The 26,433-nt window shown below is 37.8% G+C and overlaps 1 protein-coding gene across 8 annotated transcripts in view; it reads right to left on the bottom strand.

Annotated features, from left to right (window-relative positions):
• Positions 1–26,433, bottom strand: part of DMD (dystrophin) — a 2,485,149-nt gene that overhangs the window by 360,332 nt on the left and 2,098,384 nt on the right. For all 8 annotated transcript variants that reach the window (XM_082378022.1, XM_082378021.1, XM_082378025.1 and 5 more), the window contains one exon: positions 8,046–8,192. In XM_082378022.1, coding sequence (XP_082234148.1) covers positions 8,046–8,192 — 147 coding nt within the window. The remainder of the gene's footprint in view (positions 1–8,045; positions 8,193–26,433) is intronic.

The raw sequence follows: 26,433 nt of genomic DNA on the forward strand, positions 1-26,433 counted from the left end.
CTTCTTTGAGGTGAGGAGGTTGGACTCTGGAACATCTGATCTACGTTACTTTCAAGGGTACCTGGGCAACTTCAGTATCATTCCTCTTGAATAAAGTACAATTAGCTGTAAAAACATTGTAAACCACAATGACTGAGGAAAACGTCCATAAGCTTGACAGTGCACTTTAACCTAAGTGTGTTCTAAGGGCTGTAACTAGCCTGGACATTTAGATGTACACATTCCTTTAAATCTTTAAAGGGACTTGTTTACTTCTGTTTTGTTTTGTTTTTTAAACAGAGATGAGGTTCAGCATAAATGATTGTTCTCTCTTTACTGAAAAGATGTTTTCCTAGAACTCAATTGTCCCTTTTTTCATGGGTCATTCTATTCCTAATGTCAACAAATCCTTCTGTGACCCAACCTTTTCTAAAACAAACACATTCTTCTTTCCTTTGTTCTTTTCATTTCCTTTACCTTCAACTTTAAAAAACTCCTGCCAAAGGGCACATCAAACTCGATGTTATAGTTGAAATCTTTTTACAAGAGCTACCTACAGTTGAGAATGTGTTCGAATAATTTTTCCTACAATATTTTTGGATAGTGGCTTTCAGTCTTTTCAAGCCTGTGGATCCCATATTAACTTTCCAAGACTTAGAGGATCCCCACATAATAAAAGTATTACTTAGTATCTGTTAATTGTGAAAAAGTGACCGACCGATAAAAATCTGTATGAGTTTAGTAACCACAGCTGCAGTTACTTATTTATGAAAAATACTGGTATATGGGCAGGACAATTTTGTATTCTAGCTACAGACAATGCTTCATGCAAAAATATATTTCTACACCTCTCCGTAAAACTCTGTGACCCACAGTTTGGGAACGATCAACAGCATCTCCTGGGAGCTTGACAGAAATGCAGAATCACAGACTTCAGCCAATACCTACTGAGTCTTGGGGGGTATTTTAACAAGCTCTGCAGGTGACTCTTATCCATGCTAGGTTTTGAGATTTACCTTCTAGACCAGTACTATCCAACAGAAATATAAGGAGAGCTGCATACGCTATTTTAAATTTTCTAGTAGACATATTGAAAAAGTAAAAAAGAAACACTGTCGGTTGTTTTACTTGAAGCTACAGGCTCACTTGGTTCATTTTCAAGAGAAATGTCTAACTTCAAATAATCAAAAAAAGAGAAATGGGTGAGATTAATTATAATGATATATTTTACTTAACCAAATACATCAAAATATTATCACCTCAACATATAATCAATACAAAAATATTAATGAGATGGTTTACATTCCTTTTTTTTTGGTACTAAGTCTTTGAAACCTGATGTGTATATTACACTTACAACACACTTCAATTTGGACTGGCTACATTCAAGGGCTCAGTATCTACATCTAGATCATGTGTCTTGAAATATAGTAACTATAAATTCATATTTACATTATGTTTATTATATTTATCCATATTTACATTTTGGATTTATAGTTATAAATTCATATGGTGTTACTAGGAATCTACTAAAAGTTCCCTTCACCCTCTTCTTTCTGCCTCAAAGACAAGTGCTTGGGTCTCCACCTTCTTGTAGCACAGTAACACTCCTCTGATACAGAATTTTCTGCATGACATTATGCTTATTTTCCGCAGTCTAACTCTAAAGTTCTCAAAGTGTCTTGCAGAAGTCATATATATAACTTTTAACCTTTTAACCTTTTAAACCCAGCTGTACACAGCAAGTGTTTAATGCAGAATAATGGTTCTCAGAGTGTGGGCCCTGGACCAGCAGCGGCCTCACTTGGGAGCTTGTTAGAAATGCAGAATCTCAGGCCCCATCCCAGACCTACTGAATCAGAAACTCTGCAAGTGGGGCCCACACACAGTGTGATCATACAGTGATCTGTGTTTTAATAAGTCTTCCAAGTGATTCTGAGGTTCACTAACATTTGAGAACCACTGATGCAGGAAAACATTTCCTCTGAGAATGGCCACAGACTTATAGTCTTCTGAGTTCTGTGATCTAACCACAAGCAGAATCATTTTTGGCCTTATTAAAGAAAAAGTCAAGGAAGGGCATGCTAAGGAGACATTGGCAGAACCAACCCTCAGCAAAACGGAGGTGAAGAAAGTTGGCTGTCCTCTCCTCGCCCTCAGTTGGTGATGGGTCCACATTACTTGTAGGAGCAGACTGCCCAGATCACCTACACTTCCTGCCTAGAAGGGACCCCATAAACCACAACGTAAAATGATTAGCCTAAGATCCTTAAAAAAAAAAAAAAAGAACATAAGGAAAATGTTCAAAATCCATCAACACATTTAAAGGATCAAATCATGTACTCAATGATGATAAGGACAAACATACATACATATTGGGTTGGCCAAAAAGTTCGCTTGGGTTGTTCTGTACAATGTTACGAAAACCCGAACGAACTTTTTGGCCAACTGATAGATAGCTAGAAGCCTGCTTCAAAAACCTATCTCACCCAAGTAAAGAACAGAAACTTCTCCGTTGGAACTTTTAATTTTTTTCAATTAAAAATCTTGTTTAGTTTTTTTAAAAAAAATGAAGCCACGCAAATATTTCTGTTGGCCAGCTAAATATGATTCCATGTCCTTCCACGAATCTTGCTAATCTTATTACATAGACCAAACTCCCAGTCAGAAATTATTGAAGAATTTGTAAACCAGAGATCTGAAAAGGTACTACTTTTATAGTATTAGTGTCTCAATAGCTCATATATATATACACACACACACATATATATACACACATAGATATATATATTTGTTTATAAGATGGAGAAAGGGAGGGAGGCTGGGCCATTATGGAAGTAATGAAAGAAAATTCATCTATAAAACTTTGCTTAAGGGCTTCCCTGGTGGCGCAGTGGTTAAGAATCCGCCCGCCAACGCAGGGGACATGGGTTTGAGCCTTGGTCTGGGAAGATCCCACATGCCGCGCAGCAACTAAGCCAGGGCACTACAACTACTGAGCCTGTGCTCTAGAGCCCGTAAGCCACAACTATTGAGCCTGTGCGCCACAACTACTGAAGCCTACGCGCCTAGAGCCCGTGCTCTGCAACAAGAGAAGCCACCGCAATGAGAAGCCTGTGCACTGCAACGAAGAGTAGCCCCCACTCGCCACAACTAGAGAAAGCCTGCGCGCAGCAACGAAGACTCAACGCAGCCAAAAATAAATAAATAAATTTATAAAAACAAACAAACAAACAAACAAACAAACTTTGCTTAAGATGGCGTAAGCAGTGAAGGGAGTTTTGGTCACTGTGTCCTTGGACCAGATAGGACAATTATAATGTCTGCTTGCTACATAGTAGATGCTTAATCAGTGCCGACTGAATGAAAGAAGGAAAGAATGAAAGAAGGAATGGAGTATATAGAAGATGAGGATCTACATCCCTGTGACAGAAAGTTACCACAGAGATGTGACGATGGAGTATATAACTGCCCGCATGACCTTGGAAGAATCTTAGGAAACCTTTAAAAACGCATAATTCATGATGCTGTCCTTAAACATATTTAAAGAATGTCATGCATGGAAATGTCTTCATATTTACTACTTCTCAAGTGATTACATTTCATACATCCTACAGTCAACGAAGCATTTACATTTTATATTAAAGTGTATTTGCAGCTTCTGTTGCTATTCATGGGTTTACTCATGATGCAGAGAAATGGGTAGCACATTCCCTAGTAGTACTTCCCTATAGGACTTGTGTTTGGTGACTAAAGAGCACAACTATGGCACTAAAAGTGTGTGCAATGCTTCAAAATTAGAAAGGTTTATCATCAGTTTTTCTTCCCATTTGGTTTCAATACCCATTTCTACTGGATCAGGTATTAACATTGGTTCCACTTTGAGAGCTAATTCATTAAAATCACTTTTGGTTGATTTTAGTACAATTGCTGAGTTATAAAGACAATGAGGAATATAATGCTGTATAATTTTATATTTGAAACGACAGGTGTGATTTTAAGGGGTACAGTGAACTGGGCTCATTAATCCACTGGTTTGTAAAGGAAGCTTTCAAAGTTGATATCCCTGAGAATTGTTTAAAAAAGAAGTGAAGCATGAAAAAAAAGTGAAGTATTGTGTTGCCCAAAATGGCTTTAAAGTATGACTCTGTTAAGCCCAAACTTAATAGGACTGTGAGAAGAGGCAACAAAAAGGGTAGGGAGTTGCAGTTCACAACTGATTCAGATCGTGACCGACACCTAAAAGCTGTGTGACTGTCATTGTGTCACTTATCGTCTCTGTAAGTCTCAGTTTCCTTACTTGTACAAGGGAACAGTGATACTATGTAATCATAATACATAATCATAATGTTTTGAGGATTAAGTGAGGTAATGTACATGAAAACTCTTTGTAACTACAAGGAATGATGGTTTCCTTTGTCAAAAACACATTGTCCGATGGTCTCACAGAAACATCCACACCAACGTGTCTACTCTGAGGGAGAAAATAGGATTTTATTCCCACAGAGAGTTTCAAATGGCCAAATCAATGTCTCTATACTTCTATTCGTGGATTCAATATAAATCCAGAACTCTCCATACATTCTATTTCTATGTACAGATACTCTGTGACTGGGTCTTACACTGCTATTGATGTCCATATCTATGTGGTTTATGTGTTCCTATCATTTTGAGAGATATTACACACAGCTAAAAAACCAGCATGCCTTTCTTAAGGAAAAAGTAATGGATCATGTAACTAAACCCTGTATATTCTGATATCAAGTAGACATAGCCTGGTAGTATGTCACTCTACTTCTTCTGTTACACTATTTGCTCAAATGTAAGACTCTTTTTCTTAGGTTTATATCTGCCTTCCCACTACCCCAAGTCTCCATTCTTGGTTTTTCTTTGTCTTATCAGACACAGAAGCAAAGATGAACTCACACTTTTGTCATGATTTTAGTTAACTGACATAGCACTGTAAGTGAATGAGTTCTTTATTTTCATAGAAATATGATGTCATAATAATGGTGGGCTCACACTCCCCTCCACAGAAGCTGGGTAATGCTTTAGTCTCACATACATTCTTCTAAATGTAGAAGGTTCTCAACAGGATGTGTGAGTTGCTCTTCCAGTAATGGGGATAAAGTTGTTTGATATGAGCCTCACTTCTTGCTTTGTTCACTTTCTGAACAAGGACTCACATTTATAATATAGCAGAGTGGTTAGAATGCTGGTCAAAGGAAAAAATGGAATCAACTTGACTCAGTTATGTGCAACCCCAAACCTTGTATTTCTCAGCTTTCTGCTAAAAACACTTTTTAAGCCTATTCTTAAGGTCACGTTCAAAAATAGCGACGTGTGAAATTTGCCACAATAAGAGCATATGCCGCAAACTGAATTATTTAATATGAGAAGGCTGTGTTATATGTGTGTTGGGGATGAGGGGTTGAAAAGTTAGAACTATACTGATAGAAGGAGGAACATAATCCCAACAAGTCACGTTTGTATTATGAAGAGGAAGCAACTCCATTGATTCTAAACTAAATTTTGTCGTATGTGTATCTCCCCCAGATATCCACATACACAATCATAGGATTGAACTGGCTGTGACCTAAGACGAAATGCTTTATCTCGTTTTACAAACGAGGAAATAGAAGCTGGGAGACGTCAAATGGCTTTCCCAAGATAACATGGTCAAATAATAGCTGAGCTTCAGCTAGAAGTTAGGTATTCTACTATTCACTCCTACACTCTTTGCACGACATCACACTATCTTCTTTTATGTACTTCCCTATATTTATAACCAAGTCCTTATTCATTTTAAAGAATGGATACAAATTAAGCTATTAATATTTTCTCATACTTTATATTTAAATAACAGTGCAACTCTGATGATCACTTAGCATTGATTTTTTTTAACTTTTCCTATCATAATATTTTTATCTCATTTGTAAATTTACATGCCATTGTCACAGATTTATATCACATTCTGAAAGCAAATGTGGCATTCAGCTCACTAAAAGAAATTTTAAGATAATAGTTCAAGAGTGCTTGAATGGAATGAATGTGTCCTTTGGTTTTCCTTGGACATTTATTACTTTCATTATTTATGTTTAAAATGAGAAACATACTAAGGATGGAACTGATAAGATTTTAATAGTACTTAACCACTATGGAGAAAATACACACAGAAATGCATGCAATCTCTTAAATATATTGTCTTGCTTTAGTCAATGCCACTTATAACCATCTATCATACATGTATTTCAAGACTATCCATCACAACAAAAATTAAATTATATGAGATCTCAAGAGGTCTTGAGTTTGGAACTTGTTTTTATTAAAGATCTAGCAATTCTTTAACAGGACTTTCAGTCACACCCCTAAATGGACTGCCAATAGGAAAAGTAATCTGGTTTATCATTTTTTTTCTTACTGAAACACTGGAAACAAATATTTGTGTTTTTATTTTAGTATACAAATATAAATTATAATATATTCATCTCAATATGTACCCATTATAATAATGTTTACTTAAAGAGTATTGTAATGTACAAAAAGCCCATTTTATAATATTAAGGGAGGGAGTTCCCTGGTGGCGCAGTGGTTGAGAATCCGCCTGCCAACGCAGGGGACATGGGTTCAAGCCCTGGTCCGGGAAGATCCCACATGCCGCGGAGCAACTAAGCCCGTGCGCCACAACCACTGAGCCTGTGCTCTAGAGCCCGCGAGCCACAACTACTGAGCCCACGTGCCACAACTACTGAAGCCTGCGCGCCTAGAGCCCATGCTCCACAACAAGAGAAGCCACTGCAATGAGAAGCCTGCGCACCACAGCAAAGAGTAGCCCCAGCTCACCACAACTAGAGAAAGCCCGAGCGCAGCAACAAAGACCCAATGCAGCCAAAAATAACTAAATGTATATAAAAAAATATTAAGGGAAAATTACAAAATGCAAGATAATATCTGCAATTACAAAACTTAAAAATGATATCTGCAATTTAAAACAGACTGGAAGTAAAATGTAAACATATTATAAGTAGCTGAATCTGGAAAACAAATATTTTTAAACCCAGTTTCCTCTTTCCTCTCTGTCCCCAGAAGCATACTCTGTGCAACTTATGAAACCAGAAAAAGAGAGAAACAATTCCTTAATTCTATGGTCAAACCAGTTTTAAGGTTTGGGGGTATAATGGTGGCCTTCACGCATGGAACATATAGACACACCTATTCCACCATTACATTTTCTGAGTTCTTACTGTGAGCCAGGTACTGTACCAATAACTCTACCTGAATTAGTTCCTTTAATATTACAGCAAGCCTGCTGGAGACGAGGAAATGGACAAAGAGGTCAAGTGACTTCAAGTAAGTCTGATTCCAAAACCTGTATGCTATAATAATAACAATTATAACTGCAATAACACCAAGAACTAGAATTCACACAGTGAATGTGGCTAGTACTTTACTAAGCATTTCCCATGTATTTTGACTTACTCGTCCTGATAATAGACAAATGTTTTAGAAACATTTAACATCCCCATTTTCTTCAGATGAAACACTGAGGCACAGATAAGTTAAATAACTTGCCAGAGGTCCCACAGCCAGTAAGTGTGACCTTGAGCACACCTACATTCCCTTTATTTACTATGCAAACCTATGAAAAACTTCGTTGTGTGGGTTTGTGATAGGATGATCTTTCTTTAAAAGATTTAGAATGTGTCTTACCATTGACTCTTATTTAAATTAGGATTCCAAAAGGAAAGATGTTTTAAGAATCCAAGCAATGATAGTACAAAGTAATTGCATGCCAGTAATTTAGTTCTTCCAGCATGATTCAGCGTTATCTTCCATGTTTATTGCAAGATATAGTAAAGTCTAACTCTAAGCCATTAAAAAATGAATATTAATAGGCTTGAAAACATACATATAGGGAATTATTAAATAATACAAAATATCCTACACTCACAAAATATTATCATGAGTATCACATGAAGAAATTATTTTATTGTTCCTTACAAACAAGCTTTATCTGTATATTCTCTTACTGACAGAAGGAACCGCAATGCTTATAATATGCCTACCTGCAGAAGCTTCCATCTGGTGTTCAGGTCTTCCAGAGTGCTGAGGTTATATGGTGACAGCTGAATGCCCAACGTGGTGAGCTGGCGAGCAAGGTCATTGACATGGCTTACATTCTCTTTGAGAGGTGCAATTTCTCCTCGAAGTGCCTGTGTGACATAGTCAAGGGCAAAATGGAAGATAAGAACATTTAAAGCAAAAAAACAGGCACATGGGAACTACAAAGTATCGTATTTTGTTGGAGGTGTCAGCAACATTTGCTCTGTTATAGTGGTATTATGACAATGAACATTTGTTAATGGGTGGATAACTAATATCTATTGAGCACTTCGTAGGTGCCTAATCCTGTGATGAGCTCTGTCCAAACATAATCTGATTTTATTCCTACACAAAAACACTATGAGGTTGGTCGTTGGAGAATTCTCATTTTATACATGAGAAAACAAAATTGCAGAGGTTAAACCTTGCCCAAGGCCCCATGGGTCCAACTTGAGGAACCGGGGTTACATACTCAGGTTTGTCTGCCTCCAAAGTGCATATTCTTAACAATTACATTACTTTTCCAAAGAAATTCTGGATTGGCAAAGTAACAGGAAAAATACAATACTGCTAGACTCTAAATTCTACTCATCTCACAACCAAAAATGGATGCTTTCTTTTTTAACAGTAAAAGATGTACTCAATCATAAAATATTACATTCCTACTTTGTACCAACTACATAATAAATCAATTCATTTAGAGATTAGGGTATTTCGTCAGATCCTAAGAATGACTTCCAGGTCTCCTGGTATTTTAGTCCTTGTAGTAATGACTGAAGAAGGCTCCCATGGGGCTCCTCAGCTGTCTCTGAAGCACTGCAGCAGGATTCTGTGATGCAATGCATCATGACAATCTGTTGAGCGGAAGAACCCTACGCAGATACGGGGAGGATATTACCATGCATCATATCTACCCTATTGAGATGACGTTTATGGATCTTTAACGTGATGCATGATGTCCCAGTGTTCCAATGAGCAATTTCTAAGGGACGAATTCCCTCACTTCGGAGAACAGCTTGTGTCATGCAATGTCTGTGCACAAGGACAGCATCACTTACTTGGCTATACGTGCTGTTTTGACTTGCTTGATCTGGGCAGGTGTTATTTTTGTGGTTCACTTTGTTGATAAAACCATTGTTTACACTGACTTCATCTATAACCTTCCAGTTCCTTCTGACTCCAAATGACAGGAACCAGTATGTACATTCTAAATAAGAATGGCATTATCCTCTCAGATCAAACTGAATATCTCATCACTAAAATGTGGTATCGTATGGCGTATAAGACTCTTATACAGTTCTTAGATAATACAGGACATTGTGGCAATCACTCTGTTGAACTTACAGTTTTTTAAAAAGTGGTCATTAAAAATATTAAAGAATCATGGGTTTCCTTCTGGGAGTGATAAAAATATTCTGGAATTAGACAGCAGTGATGGTGTCACAGCTCTGTGACTATACTATACACCACTGAATTATACACTTTAAAAGGACGGATTTTACGGTATGTGAATTATATATCAAAAAAATAAACAAAGAAAAACAAAAGAAACCGTTCTGACTGAGCACACAGATGCGAAAAAATCATATCAGATGTTTTTATCTTTATTCGATTTCATGTCAGTGGAATGTCATAGGAATCATTCTGAAACTAAGAAAGTTTTTATAGGAATTGATAGTAAATATTATTCCATTTCCTTATAAATAAATACATGGATTAAAAGAATCATAGTACGTGCCCATGGAGAGAGGCAGTTAAACTCCATAAACGTGAATTCGTATCTCTAAAAGGAAATGATCCATAATCACTCTGTTTTGCATAATAGAAAGGTTAGAACACAGATTTCTTAAATGCCATTTGGGGAAACCTGGACAAGAACAACGATTCCAAAAACGGAGCCATTGTCTTCTGGGTAATAACATGCGTTTCTAGTAGCCACAAGTAGATATCACATGAGCGGGAACCGGAAGTAGGAACCATCGCAGAGATGGCAGGATTAGCCAGGCAGGCAGAATCTGACAATAGCGCAGACTAACCCTGTACACTAGTCACTGCCTTCACTAGTGAGGCTCTCGGCTGTCGAGTTCAGTATCCATGTCAGTTAAGTCATATCTAGATTTCAGCTCCCCTTGGATTACATAATGCACATGGTTCAAGGGTCTCTTATTAGAGTATTTTGATTTTCACTTTCTTCCCCAAAGGCCTGGACACAGATTTTTAATCTTGCATGAATGTTTTGGAGGATGAAGGAGATTAAGAAATAAGTTCCAGCATTCATGATTAATCACAACACTCAGTCTCCTTTCCCCTCCCTCCCTCCTCCCCACTAGCCCCCACCCCAGCCCACACACACACTCTGTCATGGGATTTTGTGGCTTCTGCTTTTTTTTTTTTTTTTTTTTTTTTTGGCTTGTATCTACCAATTACAGTAGAAGTTCCCTTAACTGATCTCCACTTAAGACTCATCAGATTAGCCAGGGTCTTCATTTGTCTGGGAAACATACTGACTGGTGCCTCTAACAACCTCTAAATAAGATGTTAGAGATACCTGTCAGTATGCATGGCGTTCAGCTCTCATTAGTTGACTTGTCAATGTGTGTACGTTCTCAAACCTGCTTTTGCCAATTAGTACTGCAATTACATAATTTAATGAAAGATTTCCTAAACCAAAGAAATATAAGTCTAAGAAGAAAATAAGTTATTATTTCTATAAAAATAAGGTTAAATATTCTGGAAAATTGCTTTCAAAGAAAAAGAAAAAGAAGTATTACTGAATTGGGTGTGGACAAGACAACTGTAAAAGATTAGGAAAACAACCTGAAAATTTTAGAAAGGTTCTGTATTGAGAATGCTTCCCATGTTTCCCAGTGGGCTCTGTCTGCATTAAGGAAACCTGAACTGGAAATCAACACGTCTGTGTTATCAGTGTGATTTATGGAGAGCTCTAATCAGAGAATTTACACTCAAAGAGAAAACCTTCACACAACATTAAGATATTAGTGACTATTTTAACATAGAATAAAATGTTTAAGACATATTTTTTATGATTCTCTAATTTAACTGACTTTTTCAATTAACTGTTAAACTCTAGGTCCTAACTGAGTTGGAATAGAGAGCATCTATTTTAAATTTTGACTACTATGATTTTACTACCACTGCTACTGCTACTACTGTTATTATTAAGGGAGAAAAGCCATATGTTCTGTTTAATCTGAATGCCTAAGTCTCTGTTAAGATAAACGGAAGTTTTGATTAGGGGGAGGTCAGTTGCTAAAGAGAGAATTTGGTGCAGAGGTTCACTTTGGGGCGATAATTGTGATGGGCCTGAGCAGAAAGAAGAACTTTAGCCGGCTAGAAGTCATTGGGAGGGCACTAAGCACATGAGAATGGAGGAAAGGAGATAGCTGATGGTGGAAAAGAGGAAGAGAAAAAGGAGGCAGGAGAGTGTTTAAGTCAGTCTTCACTTTGACATCTGACCTAGGTTCTGGTGGCAGCTCCATACCACCTGAGGACGGCTCACTGCTGTAAGCTGTCAATGCCTAAAAGTGTACATAACAAGAAGCACGGTCCCCTAAACACTGAGTCACAGGACATACTATGCGAAGAGTGAATACAGGTACCGTCTCATTTAAGTGGATGTAACATTACGTTTGACTGTATTTCAAATATTAGCACTTCTAATACTGCTAATTTAGTTGTTAATGCACATAGACATTTACATTTAAATTATTAAACACTAAACATAAAATGTCTAAAAGTATGGCTCGCTCTGAACAATATGATGTGCTATTTAAATACTACCAGAATGTCATTAGATTTTATTCTAGTTTGGAAGCAATAAGTGAGAAAACATTCAAGCGAGCCATTATACTCTGGGTTTTCTTTGAATCACTTAAACATCTGGAATATGTTCACCATGAAAGAGCAAACCAAGTCTAATTTTATTATGACTAGTTTCATGCAGGCAGAATTTTCACTTCATTAAATGCTGTCTGATTATAAATATAAAAGTACTGATTTAGAATGATAATAAGTCTAATATGTCAGGTTTTTCTTTTTTATGATGTTTAATTGCTTGTCAGAACTTTGCTTCGATCTTTATGTAAAGATTTGTTCAAATATAGATTCAGAAGCTCAGCCATCAACCACTTTGCAACAAAAGGAAGGAATTGTCTATTAACAAGGGAACATTATTTCTGAGGGAGCAATTTTGACTTGATAGTTAAGGACTATTCTGCAAGGCACAGAAGGTCAATTTGGAGCATTGGAAAAAGTAAGTTGAGGCCCTTTGACTTTGGGGGCCTTCGTGAAGTAGGAAGCAACAGACCTGGCATATAATCAGCGTGCAATGAATATTCATTGAATGAAAACATGAATTAAGGGGAAGTGGGAACATTTGAATTAGTTGTGAGAGAGACTGTGAGAGGGAGGCGACCAAAGAAACGTAGCGAGGTTGCCAAACAGTGTTGAGGGCTCATTTGAGGCTGGAGACCACAATTTTTTAGCAGAACCAATCTCCCCAGTCTTCTCTTTCTCCAACAGTGTTCCATGCAAGCATGGAGAAAACAGTTGAACCAAGTTTGGGATTTTGTCAGATGGTTGTGGCACAAATACCTAGGGACAAGAGAGTTTAAATTTTAGCTAGAATGTGATTGCAAAACACAGCTAAACTGGATTCAGAGGGAAGTGAAGCAAGATGAGGCTTGTAGATGGAGAGAAAGTAGAGGGGTCAACGGTGGAGGTTCAGGACAAACCAAGAAAGTCCATAGCAAGATTAGCTGTACAAGCAAGCAAGAAGGAGAGGAGACTCTGGGATGCTTGAATTAGCTCTGCCATTTAGGAGTTTATTTATAAATTGTGTGATGTGATATATATATCACAGTTATATGTATATATATCTGATATATATACACCACTTTATTTATATATTAATGGTGCTCCTGAGAATCTGAAACTCTTCCCTTCTTAACGATATCAAACACTGTTCCTGAAATCTTAACCTACTACTTCATAGAGGTCCTATCTCACTTACTAGGAATTCAAAATTAGTCTGATCTGACAATGAAATGTCATTCTAGGGCTATATACACTGGGCAGAGAAATTTACGTTACAAATACTATCTAAGAAACGAAGTAGGGGCTAACCGCATTTGTCTCTACAATGAAACCTTGCTGAACAAAACTGTGAACCAAAGGCCCGAAAAAAATAGCCTAAAAAGAGTAAGTGTTAGGAGAAGTCCCAGGACGCTTCATGCTGGGTTAGGAGCTGAGGGGGAGGAAATGGAAATCATGTCCTGCAAATCCAGGTCTTTGGTTCTGGTACTGAGGCTTCTACATGTGGCTCAGGGAAGGCGTCACAGAACTCAGTTACCCAGAATTGGGCCGAGGTACAGCCCAGCTATGTTCTGCAGCTTCTGCATTTCTGGATGGGAGTGAATGGCCACCACTGGAACCAAAAGAGTCAAGGACCATATCCTGCTTTGCCCAGAAGCTCAAAGCCCTCCTGGAGCCTCTTAAATAGCTGGGGGGAATGAGCTACTCAAATGTGGTTGGACCAATAACAAAGAAACACAAGAGGAGATGTAGGCAAGGCTTTCCATGAAATGCATCAGGCTTGGAGACTTCCACTGTTATCTCCTATTCTTGACTCTTTACTCTGGTTGGCTTCCCACCTGGTACAGTGCCCAGGATGTAGGTTCAGCTTTTGTCTCAGATACCGACTGCCTTCGGGAAGCAGAGTCTGAGTGCTTTTAAGAGAAGAGGAGTGAGAGAAGCAGGAGGTCAGGGCAGAAAAGCTAAGTAAGGATGTGGTCTCAGGTGGAAAACAGCATCAACCTGGCCCCATAGGAAGCTCTGGCGCACAAATTATACCATAAAATGTCCCACCTTAAGACAAAGAGGTTTGTCCTTTTCTATTCCAATGTCCATCGGTTATTGGCCGCTAGCTTCCCCCTGGCAGTCTTAGAGGAGAAGGGGTGGTATGAGGTCCCAGGCAAGGGGCCTTCCTTTCGGCTGAGGAAGGTTTTCTGGAAAAGGGTGCAACTATGAGTCCTTATCAGCCAGCACTCAGAGTTGCTGTGTGATGAGTGTGCCGGCCGAGTAGAGGAATCTGGCTGGGGTGCCAACGGCATCCACTACGTAGACGAACGTCATCCAGCTCCCCAACTTCCTTTTACCCTTGGACTTTGGGTGTCACGTTTTTTTTTTTTTTTGCAAAAGACTTCTTATGCGAATTCTCATTGCTAACATTATGAGCCTATCCCATCGACTTCCAACAAAACCGAGACATTCCACCCTTTCCATAAGTTCTGCCAAATACTAAGGGATTGTGTGGAGTTAAGACACAGGCGGTAGTTTGCAGACTGAATGAGGACTTCCCTCTGCCGTTAGGATCACTTTTGCCTCTGGTAGAGACATTCTTGACAATAAATTACGCCACTGAAACACGTATTCTTTTTTAATAGAGATGCGGCTGCACCGCTTTCCAGCATCAGTTTTTACTGCGGGCAAAATATTATGCTTTTTTTTTTTTTCACTGTCTTCCTTGCGTTCCGTTTTCAGGGCAATTCTTGTACGTGTTCATATTTGGGCATGATCACTTTGGACGAGCAAACTGAATACGGACATAAATAATGAAGCAGATTCAGACCTAATGACCTAGATGTAGCACAATCAGGATGACTTGGGGTAGGTTAAATTAAAAAAAAAAACAAAAAAACGATTTTCGGAAAACAATATGAAGTTTGTAGGCATGAAAAAATCTAGCACTTTTATTTCCCAAGCAATTATCAGTAATTATTTTAACTATGGTTTCCCCTCAGAGTCACCACACTTCCAAACTTGTGGCACTAAAAGAATAGCGATTAACTGCTGCGTTTTTTTCCATAAGGAACCCTCATGTTTTTATGAAAAATGATCTCTAGTTTCTCTTCATATTATTGGAAAAGAGAGTGCACCCAAATACAAAAGCATAAATTCTTTTTTAACATCTTCTCACTTGCATCTATCATAATTCTTCATCTTTCAGGACATGGCTTCACTATGAAGCTTATAACTCCAATGCTCCTAAAGGCTGAATGATAGCTTAACCACACTTATAGTATCTGACTTCTTTCTTTTTTATGCATGTTCATTTTGCCTTCACAAATATAAATTGAAAATGAGGAACAGAACGGAAGTGATCACAAAGGAAAGGTTTTTGCCTATAAGAACAAGTTGTACACATTTGAGTTATTTTAATTTCCTTGGAAACTACTTTCTATAATCCTAACTCTGGATGCTAATTATTTCTTTTTTATAGAAAAATGAAGCAAATAAACCAAACCAAAACAAAAACATTTCAAGCTTTCCATAGCTTTCTAATGACACAATTAAAACAAATAAAAAAGGTAGCTCATGAGTGCTTTACAGAGGCTAAATGCAAAATGAGCACAATTAAAATAAAAAGGTCTCTGAGTATAAATAAATCATTTAAGCAGACCACGTTCTTAGGCTGCTAAGGAAACAGAAGAAATGCCAATATTTTCTTTCTGAGAAATTTTAATTATATGTGACAAAACATCAGGCAAAATGGCAGTTAATGAAATCTATTTACTTATTTAAAAATAAGTAATAATCCATAAACCATTAAATACATGAATCACAAGGACACTGATAGTCAAATTCAGGAGTTATTTTAGATTAAGTTTTACATTTAACAGGTTTTTTGAATTTGCAAACATTTCCGTCAGTCTAAAATGTTCACGGTCTGTGCCCACATTTGCCACTACCAGTGCCCTGGCAAAGAGATGCGGTCTTGCTCTCACCTTTCCCTTCATGGCTCAAAACATCTGTCTAAGGCAGTGACTCTCAAACAACAGCATGCATCATAATCACATGGAGGGCTTGTTAACACAGAGACTGCTGGGTCCCACTCCAGCACGTGTGATTCAGTAGATCCAGGGTGGGCCTGAGAATCTGGCGCTTTGAACAAGAACTTAGAAGATGCTGCATCCCTAGAACTCCCCAAACTTATTCTTGACTTTGCATGCTGTTCTCTCAGCCTGGAGTTCTCCATGGGCACCCTCTGCCTAGCTGACTTGTATTCTGCTACTCAGATCTCAGTTCCTGTGACCATGAAAGACAGCCCATCCCTGGTCGCCCTACCTGAAGAAAGGTCCCCCGATTTTTCTCACTCTCAGAACCTTATTTTCCTTCTTAGCACTGATCGCAATTTGTAAGTGCATGCTTATTTGCCTATTTATTAATTCATTATCGGTCCCTTCACAAGACCCTAAACTTTATTAAGGCAATTCGATATTATTTTTTCCACTAGGGTATGCCTGTACCTAGTACATGATAATCCCTCAATACATTTTATTAAAGAATAAACAGTCAAGAGAATTAGGCACTAATACTTTAGATCAACAGCTATTCTCGAATTGCTTCATAAACACAGTTTCCTACAGAAATCTGACGCCGAGTTCCTAAGTGAAAGAAGAGAAACCTGCTTATTTCCTTCAGATTCTGTATCTGAATTCTTTGGATCTATTACTTGATTTATGTTGGAGCATACACTGATTTCTGAAGTATCTCTAACGCTCTGGGCAGGAATGTAACTTTCAAGTTTTTGGTACTAACCAGGGGGTTTTTATAAAAATGAAGCAAGTGGGAAAAAAAGGGGGAGTAATCTATTTAAGGAAAATATGTTCTTTTGGTAGTGATACACGTGGTGTCGCCTTCTGCAGGGCATTTTGGCAAGACTGAATAAAAGCTTTAAAAATACTCATACAGGAAAAGATGGGAAGGCTACACAGCGGGGTCTCCATTTGGAGGTATATAGTGACCTGGCCAAGGAGACAAGGGGACTGAAATCCAACCTGGGCTCCACTACTGAACTGGTGAACTCTGGCACAGGGCTGGAGATCTCTTCGATGAAAGAGGTACCTTTTTCTACTTTGCCCAAAGAGGCACTTGTAGGGAATGAGATTATAGATGCTGAAGGTGGGATTATGGATGATCTCTGTTTCTCTCTCCATCTCTCTCTCTCTCTCTCTCTCTCTCTCTCTCTGTCTCTCTCCTCCCTCTCTCATTTCTGGGGTTTTCCACTAAAGAAAAAGTTTATTTACAAATATTTTTCACGCATTTCTTCTTGTGTAAAAAGGGGAGTGTAACATGGACACACCCGGGCTGTTGCAAAGATGAACGAGAAGGTTGGGTCTATTTCTCCTTCTTTTACTACACCTGCAACCAATTAAGCATTGTTTCCCACAATGTGGGGAATACCAAGTCACACGAGCCCTGTTGAGTCTTAACTCAGGGAGACTTGGCAAAGCAGAGGGTAATAAATTCATCCAAGAGAAAGCCACAGACTAAGATTGACTAAAATCCTTTCTCTGGTAGCTGAGTCTTTGGCACCAACTTCTAATATCTCCCTGGGGTAAACCTGTCTTTCCTCACTCCTCTATCATGTAGCTTTGTAAGGGCTCCTTGAACTAGACATTGCGATGTAGGTACATGAAACATAAAGGAAGCAGCAGCATGGTGGGAGGAGGAAAGCTATTTGTTCAGAGCTTGAACAAATGGCAAGAGGTAGGAAAGCTTAATGTCTTTGGGGAGGTGCAAATAGTCTTTAATAAGTTGAAGCATGAGGTACAGGGCAGTTGTGGAAGACAAAGCATGGGCATGTTCTTCGAGCAAGACTGGTGGGTTTGAAGGAGCTGAGCTTTGCAGCACAGTAATGAAGGTTTTTGCAAAGGGGAATGGCATACTGTCAACAATCCTTTTTGTTAGATTTTAATTGCTACTCACTTGAAAACACTTGTTTTATATGCACTATGTACTATGTATACATCTACTATGCACTGGGAAAATGGAACTCTCAATGGGTTCACAATCATTAGTAGAGAGACAATTTAGTGGGTTATTAAAAAACAATGTAATCATGCTATGAGAAGTTGTGTCTCAGGGCTTGAAAAGTGCAAAGAAGGCATGCTCAACTGGAAAATGTCAAGTCGAGGAGTGAGTGTAAGCTAGTGGCCATTTCAGAAAGGAGAACAATTGACAATGAGCGTTTGGAGATTCAGGAAAAAAGTAACAGTTGCTAGCAACAGGATGGTGGCAAATGGGAGCAGGTTATCTGTAAAATAATTTTTAAAGGAAGAAAGCATTTTGCCCTGTGCTTTTGTAGATGTTTATTTATTCACTCATTCCAAAAAAAATATTACTGAGTACCCATTATATGCCAGGGAATATTCCAGGCACTAGGCATAAAGCAGTGCACACAAGAGACCAAGTTCCTATGATCCCACAGCTTAACTCTAAAGAACATAATTTCATTTAAATGATGACTGTTATTATAAAGGTTTATAAAGAAATAAATTCCAAGCCAGAATCTGTCCATAGCTATAAAATGCAACATTTTTGACCCAGAAAATGGAGGACAGCGTATCGTGTTGTATATAGCAGTTCCCACGAGATCCTTTTTTTCCATTAAAACAAATTAGGCTACCTCTGCACGTAGGAATAATAATTAATAGAGGAATCTAGGGTTGTGAATTACCTATGCAATATACTACACCCAGTTTGCTTTATACTGGACACATTTATTTTAGTTCTATGGGGAAGGTACTCACTACTGAAACAAAATGGAATTTTGCTGATTTGATTTTTCATCCAATATATTGTTATCAACGTAGAAATACTAAAGCAGAACTGAATCAGAGATGAATATAAATTTTCTAAGAGCCGAGATAGAAATAATTAAATGGAAGAGGGCTGAAAATGATTGTAAAATGCTCTTCTATAATTTTTTAGTTTTACTTTCAGATTACTGTAGCTCCTGAATTTAATAAATGTTTTTAGTCTTTCCAAAATGTCTTTCTTTCTTACAAATGGAACAACAAAGAAGAAAATACTCCACTACTTAATGTCAAATGAAATGAACATAAAATGGATTTTCTTCATTAAAATCTATGCAGCAGCATGTTTAAAAATTAGATTGATAATTTTTTCTTATAATGGTTCATCTTCATTTCATCGTATTCCTAGGCTGAAAAGAAAGTCTTACGTATTTACCTCTAAGCAATGTTTCGCCTCCAGATATATTAGCGGTTATTATTTTTACCTCAACATATGTGTGTGTGTGTGTGTGTGTGAAAGATCTAGCTACTTAAGTGGAGTCAAGAGTTTACTCTGCTCTTCATTTTTTTCACCATACTTTGAGAAGTTTACTTTCAAGATATTCCTCTGGTTTTTCTAATCACATCTTCAGGTAAGATCTAAACTCATATCCTGTTATGTTCTGTTATGACAAGTGCTATCACGATAATGTCCACTTAAGTACATGTGAATGAGGAATAAATTACTACGGACACAAATGTGTCTAAGTGTCAAGCTGTTAAATCAATGGACTCAAATGTTATTTCAAAAAAAAATTAAGCCATTGGCCAAATCTACCTTTTAAAAAAAGTGATTAGTATTCAACTAACAAAGATACCAGATTTTTAAAAAAAGTTCTTTTTGCTCATAATTTCTTTCTTTCTTTCACATCTTTATTGGAGTATAATTGCTTTACAATGTTGTGTTAGTTTCTGCTGTATAACAAAGTGAAACAGCTGTATGTATATATATATCCCCATATCCCCTCCCTCTTGCGTCTCCCTCCCACCTTCCCTATCCCACCGCTCTAGGTGGTCACAAAGCACCAAACTGATCTCCCTGTGCTATGTGGCTGCTTCCCACTAGCTACCTATTTTACATTTGGCTTCCCACTAGCTATCTGTTTTACATTTGGTAGTGTATATATGTCCATGCCACTCTCTCACTTCGTCCCAGCTTACCCTTCCCCCTCCCCGTGTCCTCAAGTCCACTCTCTACATCTGCGTCTTGCCCCTAGGTTCTTCAGAACCATTTTTTTTTTAGATTCCATATATATGTGTTAGCATACGGTATTTGTTTTTCTCTTTCTGACTTGCTTCACTCTGTATGACAGACTCTAGGTCCATCCACCTCACTACAAGTAACTCAATTTCGTTTCTCTTTATGGCTGAGTAATATCCCATTGTATATATGTGCCACATCTTCTTTATCCATTCATCTGTTGATGGACACTTAGGTTGCTTCCATGTCCTGGCTATTGTAAATAGTGCTGCAATGAACATTGTGGTACATGAGTGTTTTTGAATTATGGTTTTCTCAGGGTATATGCCCAGTAGTGGGATTGCTGGGTCATATGGTAGTTCTAGTTTTAGTTTTTTAAGGAACCTCCATACTGTTCTCTGTAGTGGCTGTATCAATTTACATTCCCACCAACATGGAGAAAAGACAGCCTCTTCAATAAGTGGTGCTGGGAAAACTGGACAGCTACATGTAAAAGAATGAAATTAGAAACTCCCTAACACCATACACAAAAATAAACTCAAAATGGATTAAAGACCTAAATGTAAGGGCAGACACTATCAAACTCTCAGAGGAAAACATAGGAAGAACACTCTTTGACATAAATCACAGCAACATCCTTTTTGACCCACCTCCTAGAGAAATGGAAATAAAAACAAAAATAAACAAATGGGACCTAATGAAACTTAAAAGCTTTTGCACAGCAAAGGAAACCATAAACAAGACGAAAAGACAACCCTCAGAATGGGAGAAAATATTTGCAAATGAAGCAACTGACAGAGGATTAATCTCGAAAATATACAAGCAGCTCATGCAGCTCAATATCAAAAAAAACAAACAACCCAATCCAAAAATGGGCAGAAGACCTAAACAGACATTTCTCCAAAGAAGATATACAGATTGCCAACAAACACATGAAAGGATGCTCAACATCACTAATCATTAGAGAAATGTAAATCAAAACTACAATGAGGTATTACCTCACACCAGTCAGAATGGCCAGCATCAAAAAATCTACAAACAATAAATGCTGGAGAGGGTGTGGGGAAAAGATACCAGATGTTAACAGTAATAGATTTCTGTTTTCTTTTGCAAAAAAGGAGCGTGGGACTTCCCTGGCGGTCCAGTGTTTAAGACTCCGTGCTTCCACCGCAGGGGGCAAGGGTTCAATCCCTGGTCCAGGAACTAAGATGAGATCCCACACGTTGCGCAACGCGGCCCAAAAAAAAAAAAAAAAAAAAAAAAAGTATGTATCCTCAAAAATCTGTAGGAATGATGCTGTATTGATTATCTAAAGAGGAGTACTATTTCAGTTTACTATTTCAGTTGAGAAAGGGTTTAAAATCTTTAAAAAAAAAACCCCACAATCTTTTCACTAAGAATTCAAGATTTTTTTGAAAGTCAAAGTGGGTCAGATTTTTTTTTTTTTTTTTTCAGATTTCTTTAAGACCCATCTTGCACAGGACACTCAACCCCAACCTGCAGGCAATTTTTACACTGAGACAACCTTGTAAACATCTTCCTTTAACCTTTATAACAAAATGTCAGGGTGGTTCCAAAGGTAATATTTTATTCACTGTGTAAGTCAAAGGATCAATAGAACTTATGCTCGTTTGTTTAGCTTATATTTCTTCTAACCTTATGCTTTATTGGATGTACAAAAGTCACCATTATATTGGATAACCCTTGTAGTATGGGGTTTCTGTAAGTTGAAAACAATGAACCATTCTTTTTTGGCTTTAGACTTTCTCTGCTGGAAATACTGGAAGCCAAGGGCTAACTGACAAGTGGTGGGGGAAGGAGGTGAAATGTTTTGCATGTGGCCTACTTGACCTTGGGCAGACAAGGGCCTGAAACCACGGGGCAATTCAATGGGTATATTATTTAATGAGACCTAATAAGATTTAGGTTGACAGCAATGTACAGGCTCCAGATTGGGTAAAAGCCTTTAAGAGTAGGAAAATAAGTAAATAAAATGAAACTCAGTGGTGGCTTGTCACCTCATTTACTTTAGTTTCTATTTAATCAATATACTTTGGCACATATTGCTGATAAATTGACTTTATTCTCTTTGCTAACTTGCTTAATATGCCATGTTAAGATCACGATGATACGATTTGAATATTGATAGGGAAAAGTTCCAAATGAGCCCACTGAGTCTATAATAATGTGGCATCTCAGGGAACAAGACTTCTAAAAATAAGTGTTTTGAAATAGGACCAGCAGGCTCTTAACCATATGAAGAAAAAAACTTCACCATAAAAAATCAATTCTTTAAAAGGAGAAGAAATCTATCTTCGTGTTAGATTCTCCAGCCTCATTCTGGTTAAGAGAGTTTGCCATTTCAGGGCTGAACACACCGTGGAAACTTAATAAATATTGAAGCTTACAAACAAACACATAACTGATATGTGGACCAGTTTTTGAAAACATTGAAAATCAATGTGCCCTTACTCCGCCTAATTCAGTTAACTCAATTATTTAATGTATACTTGAGTGGGTTTATACATAGCTATTTCATTTTTACATTAAACATTAATCAAATTACTTTTAATGTAAAATGTCCTTGATTTCCATCCCCCTATCCCCCCAAGATTCCAGGATAAGGGGGAGCGTTTGTTTTAAATATTGCTTGTTTAATGTTAAAGCATATTTTAACATATTTGTTGCTATTATATTTCACCCATAATTTTCATCACATATACCACTCACCCTATACCAAAACCATAAACTTTTTCACAGGCATTTAATAGAGTGATTTTGCACCACCTTTGGGGAAAAAAAAAATCTCTCTTCCCCAATTACTGCAGTTAAGACTATTTCCTACTTTCTCGTAGTCTCCCAGTTTCACCCCATATCCATCTCCATTTCTACACACAAACATACACCCTCCCATCATGAACACAGAGCCTCAGTGGCTTGACAAGATAAATTAGAAAATGTAGGAATTCCTGAATAAGTTATCAGCTATTCACACCTAGCAAGCAGGTTTTAATTTTAAAAAGTTGAATAGTCTCAACTATTCTGAATGTCCTCGATTTCAGAAACTCTGCAAAGTACTTGTTTATAATCACTATGTTTGGCAGAAAATTATGAGGAGTATTTTAAAATTTAATTGCTTTTACTGGTAAATGTGATAACATTTAAACAAAGTGAATATTACGTGACTAAATATCTTAATTTTAAAGTATTAAGAGTGGGAAGGCAAGTTCAGTTCTAAGTCTTTTGAAGCAACTCAAAAATTGTATGAGTGCCATTAAAATGCCAACAAGAAAACTGGAATAAACAACTGTGAATGTCTTTCACAAGAGAGATTCAGAAAGAGTAGGCCGTTATTCACTTCAAGGTTTCAGAGTGAAACTCTGCTCCCTACCTAAACTATCAATCACTCTCACAGGAGGCCATGTGCCTGCATTCATTTCTAAATTAAATGTTCTGGATGTTGTTAGATATAAAAGAAATAACAAGTGATATATTTATTATTTATAATTGGAGAATTACTAACAATAAACAAGTATGTATTTATGTATTCATATATATACTGTAGTTTTACTACGGAAGGATGTTTCTCAAAGCGTCCCCGGGCCAGCAGCGCCACCATCGCCTGGGAACTGGTTAGAAACGCAGATTCTTAGCCCTGCTCCAGACCTCCTGATCCAGAAACTCTGGGGAAAGGCTTCACCAGTCTGGGTTTCCACAAGCCCTCTAGGTGATTCTGATGCACACTAAGGTGAGAGTCACTGCCACAGAAAATTCTTGACATTCCCAATGACTATGTCTGAATACCCAGAATCCTCAAATTGACAAATATCTGATCAACAGAGACACTTAGAGATTAAGTAACTGTAAAGCCAAAATTGCTTATAAAGCCATTTTCTTTACTAATAATCACCACTTTCTTAGACATTTCCATGAACTCTTCTCTTCTATTACCAAATCCAAGAAGTACCTAGGATAGGAGGTAGGTTGGGCAGGGGGAGGGTAGATTTTTCACAAAGAAACAAAATCTTCATCACCTCTAAAGAATTACTGCATGTGCAAGAACAAAACAGCACTGAAAAGGCCATGTTGAGACACGGAGCCTGAGTGGGCTACTAGGTTCGCTTACTGGCTGTAGGGGACACTTTTCCTGGCCTGGCATCCATCCCCCAGCTGCTATGATGGTCGCCTACTAATGTCTCACAGCTGCTTCTCTTCTTCAGAAAGGCGATCTCTGCTGATAGGAGCCCCCTATGCCAGGAGGTAACACACACTCCTGGCCTGGGAGGTAACTCATGTCTCTAGTGGTGGGCCACAGCCAGTGGTGTGCTGGAGCAGAGCCCAAGAGTCAATAGTGTGTGTCTCTTCCCAAGTCTGCCTTCGGTGAGGTCATGTTGGTACCTTGAATCAACCACGGTGGGGGTACTTACACCACGACAATTGGAAAACACTGCAAATCAGTGTTCACCTCAGAGCTAGCGGATAAATGTTTACTAGCATACCGCCGGCCACAGCCAATGACTGGCTGGGGTATAAAAGACCAGCTCTTGCTGTGTGGTTCATACTCCAGAGCTCTCTCCATTTGAATCAAGACACAAAGCTAGATTTTGCCTGAGGTGGCATGCTTGCTTGGCTCTTTCATCTCCCTTGTTATGCTTCCGTAACTGCCACACAGGCTTCTCCTGAAAGCGGACCGTCTATAAACCCTGTTCTCAGGGTCTGCTTCCAGGGAACCTGACCTATGACACCAGTTAAATCATTAGTTAAGTGACTGCTGCACAAAAGCCTCAAAGAATATATGTTCAAAATCACAAAGAGCTACAAGTCATGGACCTTTTGAATCACAATGATCAGATGAAAGCGCGAACGATACATTTGAAATGGCAAGGATCTACTCTTTGTGTATGTGCACATAAAAGAAAGAAGTTGTTGGAAAAAGATGAAGCCAGCACAAATTGGGCAATTTTTCCTATCATGCTTCTCAGATTATGCTTTCATACCCATAGGTGAATATACTGGAGGATTCATTTTACTTAATATGTTGGAGAAAAACATCTTTATATTAAAACACAACAAATCCATTTTGGAGAAGACTACAAAATTGAAATGAGATTTAAAAAATAAATATCAAAGAAAGCTCATGTTCGTGGCAAAAGGAGGTAAACAGGTGGAAGGGGAAGATATCCAGCTTCATCTCCTTGGCCATTAAGAGAACTGAAGTAGAAAAGTTTGAGAAGCACTGCTTTTGGCAAGTACTGTTGATAGAAAAATCCATAGTAATTGTAAACTAGAACTAAAAATATTAGTTTAGTATGGAAAGATCTTTTGTGAAAAAGTTTACTTTTCTCAGGACCCATTAAAATAAGAGTTACATTAGTACCATAGGCACATCTGTTCCCATAATACTCAGAAAATTGGTTAACCAAGAACAATTACTCAATGCCATGGCTTAACTTAGTTAAGGTAAGATTGCATAAGGCATAATATTGGTGTCAGTGTTAGCTGTGTAATTCTAAAAACTGTAATTGCCAAGTATGACCGGAACACAATAGGCGCCCACTCCTTAGGCTATTTGTTCTTAAATTATTCCTTGTTGTGTTTCTGGTAGGAGAGTAACATAATTGTGAAGTTTAAACTTGTTGTAACTTCGGTAGATGTCAAAGGAGAATAAAAATACATACTGATTCCATATATATGCGTTAACGTATGATATTTGTTTTTCTCTTTCTGACTTGCTTCACTCTGTATGACAGACTCTAGGTCCATCCACCTCACTACAAATAACTCAATTTCGTTTCTCTTTATGGCTGAGTAATATTCCATTGTATATATGTGCCACATGTTCTTTATCCATTCATCTGTCGATGGACACTTAGGTTGCTTCCATGTCCTGTACAACAGAAACTAACACAGCACTGTGAAGCAATTATACTCCAATAAAGATGAATTAAAAAAAATACATACTGACTGTGTGCTCCCATCTTCTAAGGAAATACGGAATTTCAGTTAAATAACTCACATTTTAAAACTGTTTCTAGTTAATGTGTTACAGACACCCATACATGCAAGCTAATACAAATTCTTGCTCTCTCAGCTTGGTGCTAAATAATAATATTCTCAGGAAAACTAAGATGCCATTAATATAACTCCCAATACGATTTTATTCATGAAATAAACATTCACACTCTGTAATGAGATCAGATTTCTCTGGGTATAGGTTTTAACCGTATCATAGATGAATGAATGACTGAGTTTTTAGATCTGTTAATGCTGATACTATATGACTTAAGTTTTTGTTTTGAATAGTCTTTTTATTAGCCAAGACTCTTGAGGAATACTGTTTATAATCACTACCAGCCACAAACAAAGCTTCTGGAATAAATCCACAGTAAGCAGGATTGGCATATTAAAGGATCAGTTTTTGACATGGTTGTTTTCAAATAGTAGGAAGGATGATATTCTCTGGAGGAATTTTTATTATCTAATTAAATATTT

Source organism: Balaenoptera borealis (genome assembly GCF_965194805.1).
Source record: "Balaenoptera borealis genome assembly, chromosome: X".
Taxonomy (NCBI): Eukaryota; Metazoa; Chordata; class Mammalia; order Artiodactyla; family Balaenopteridae; genus Balaenoptera; species Balaenoptera borealis.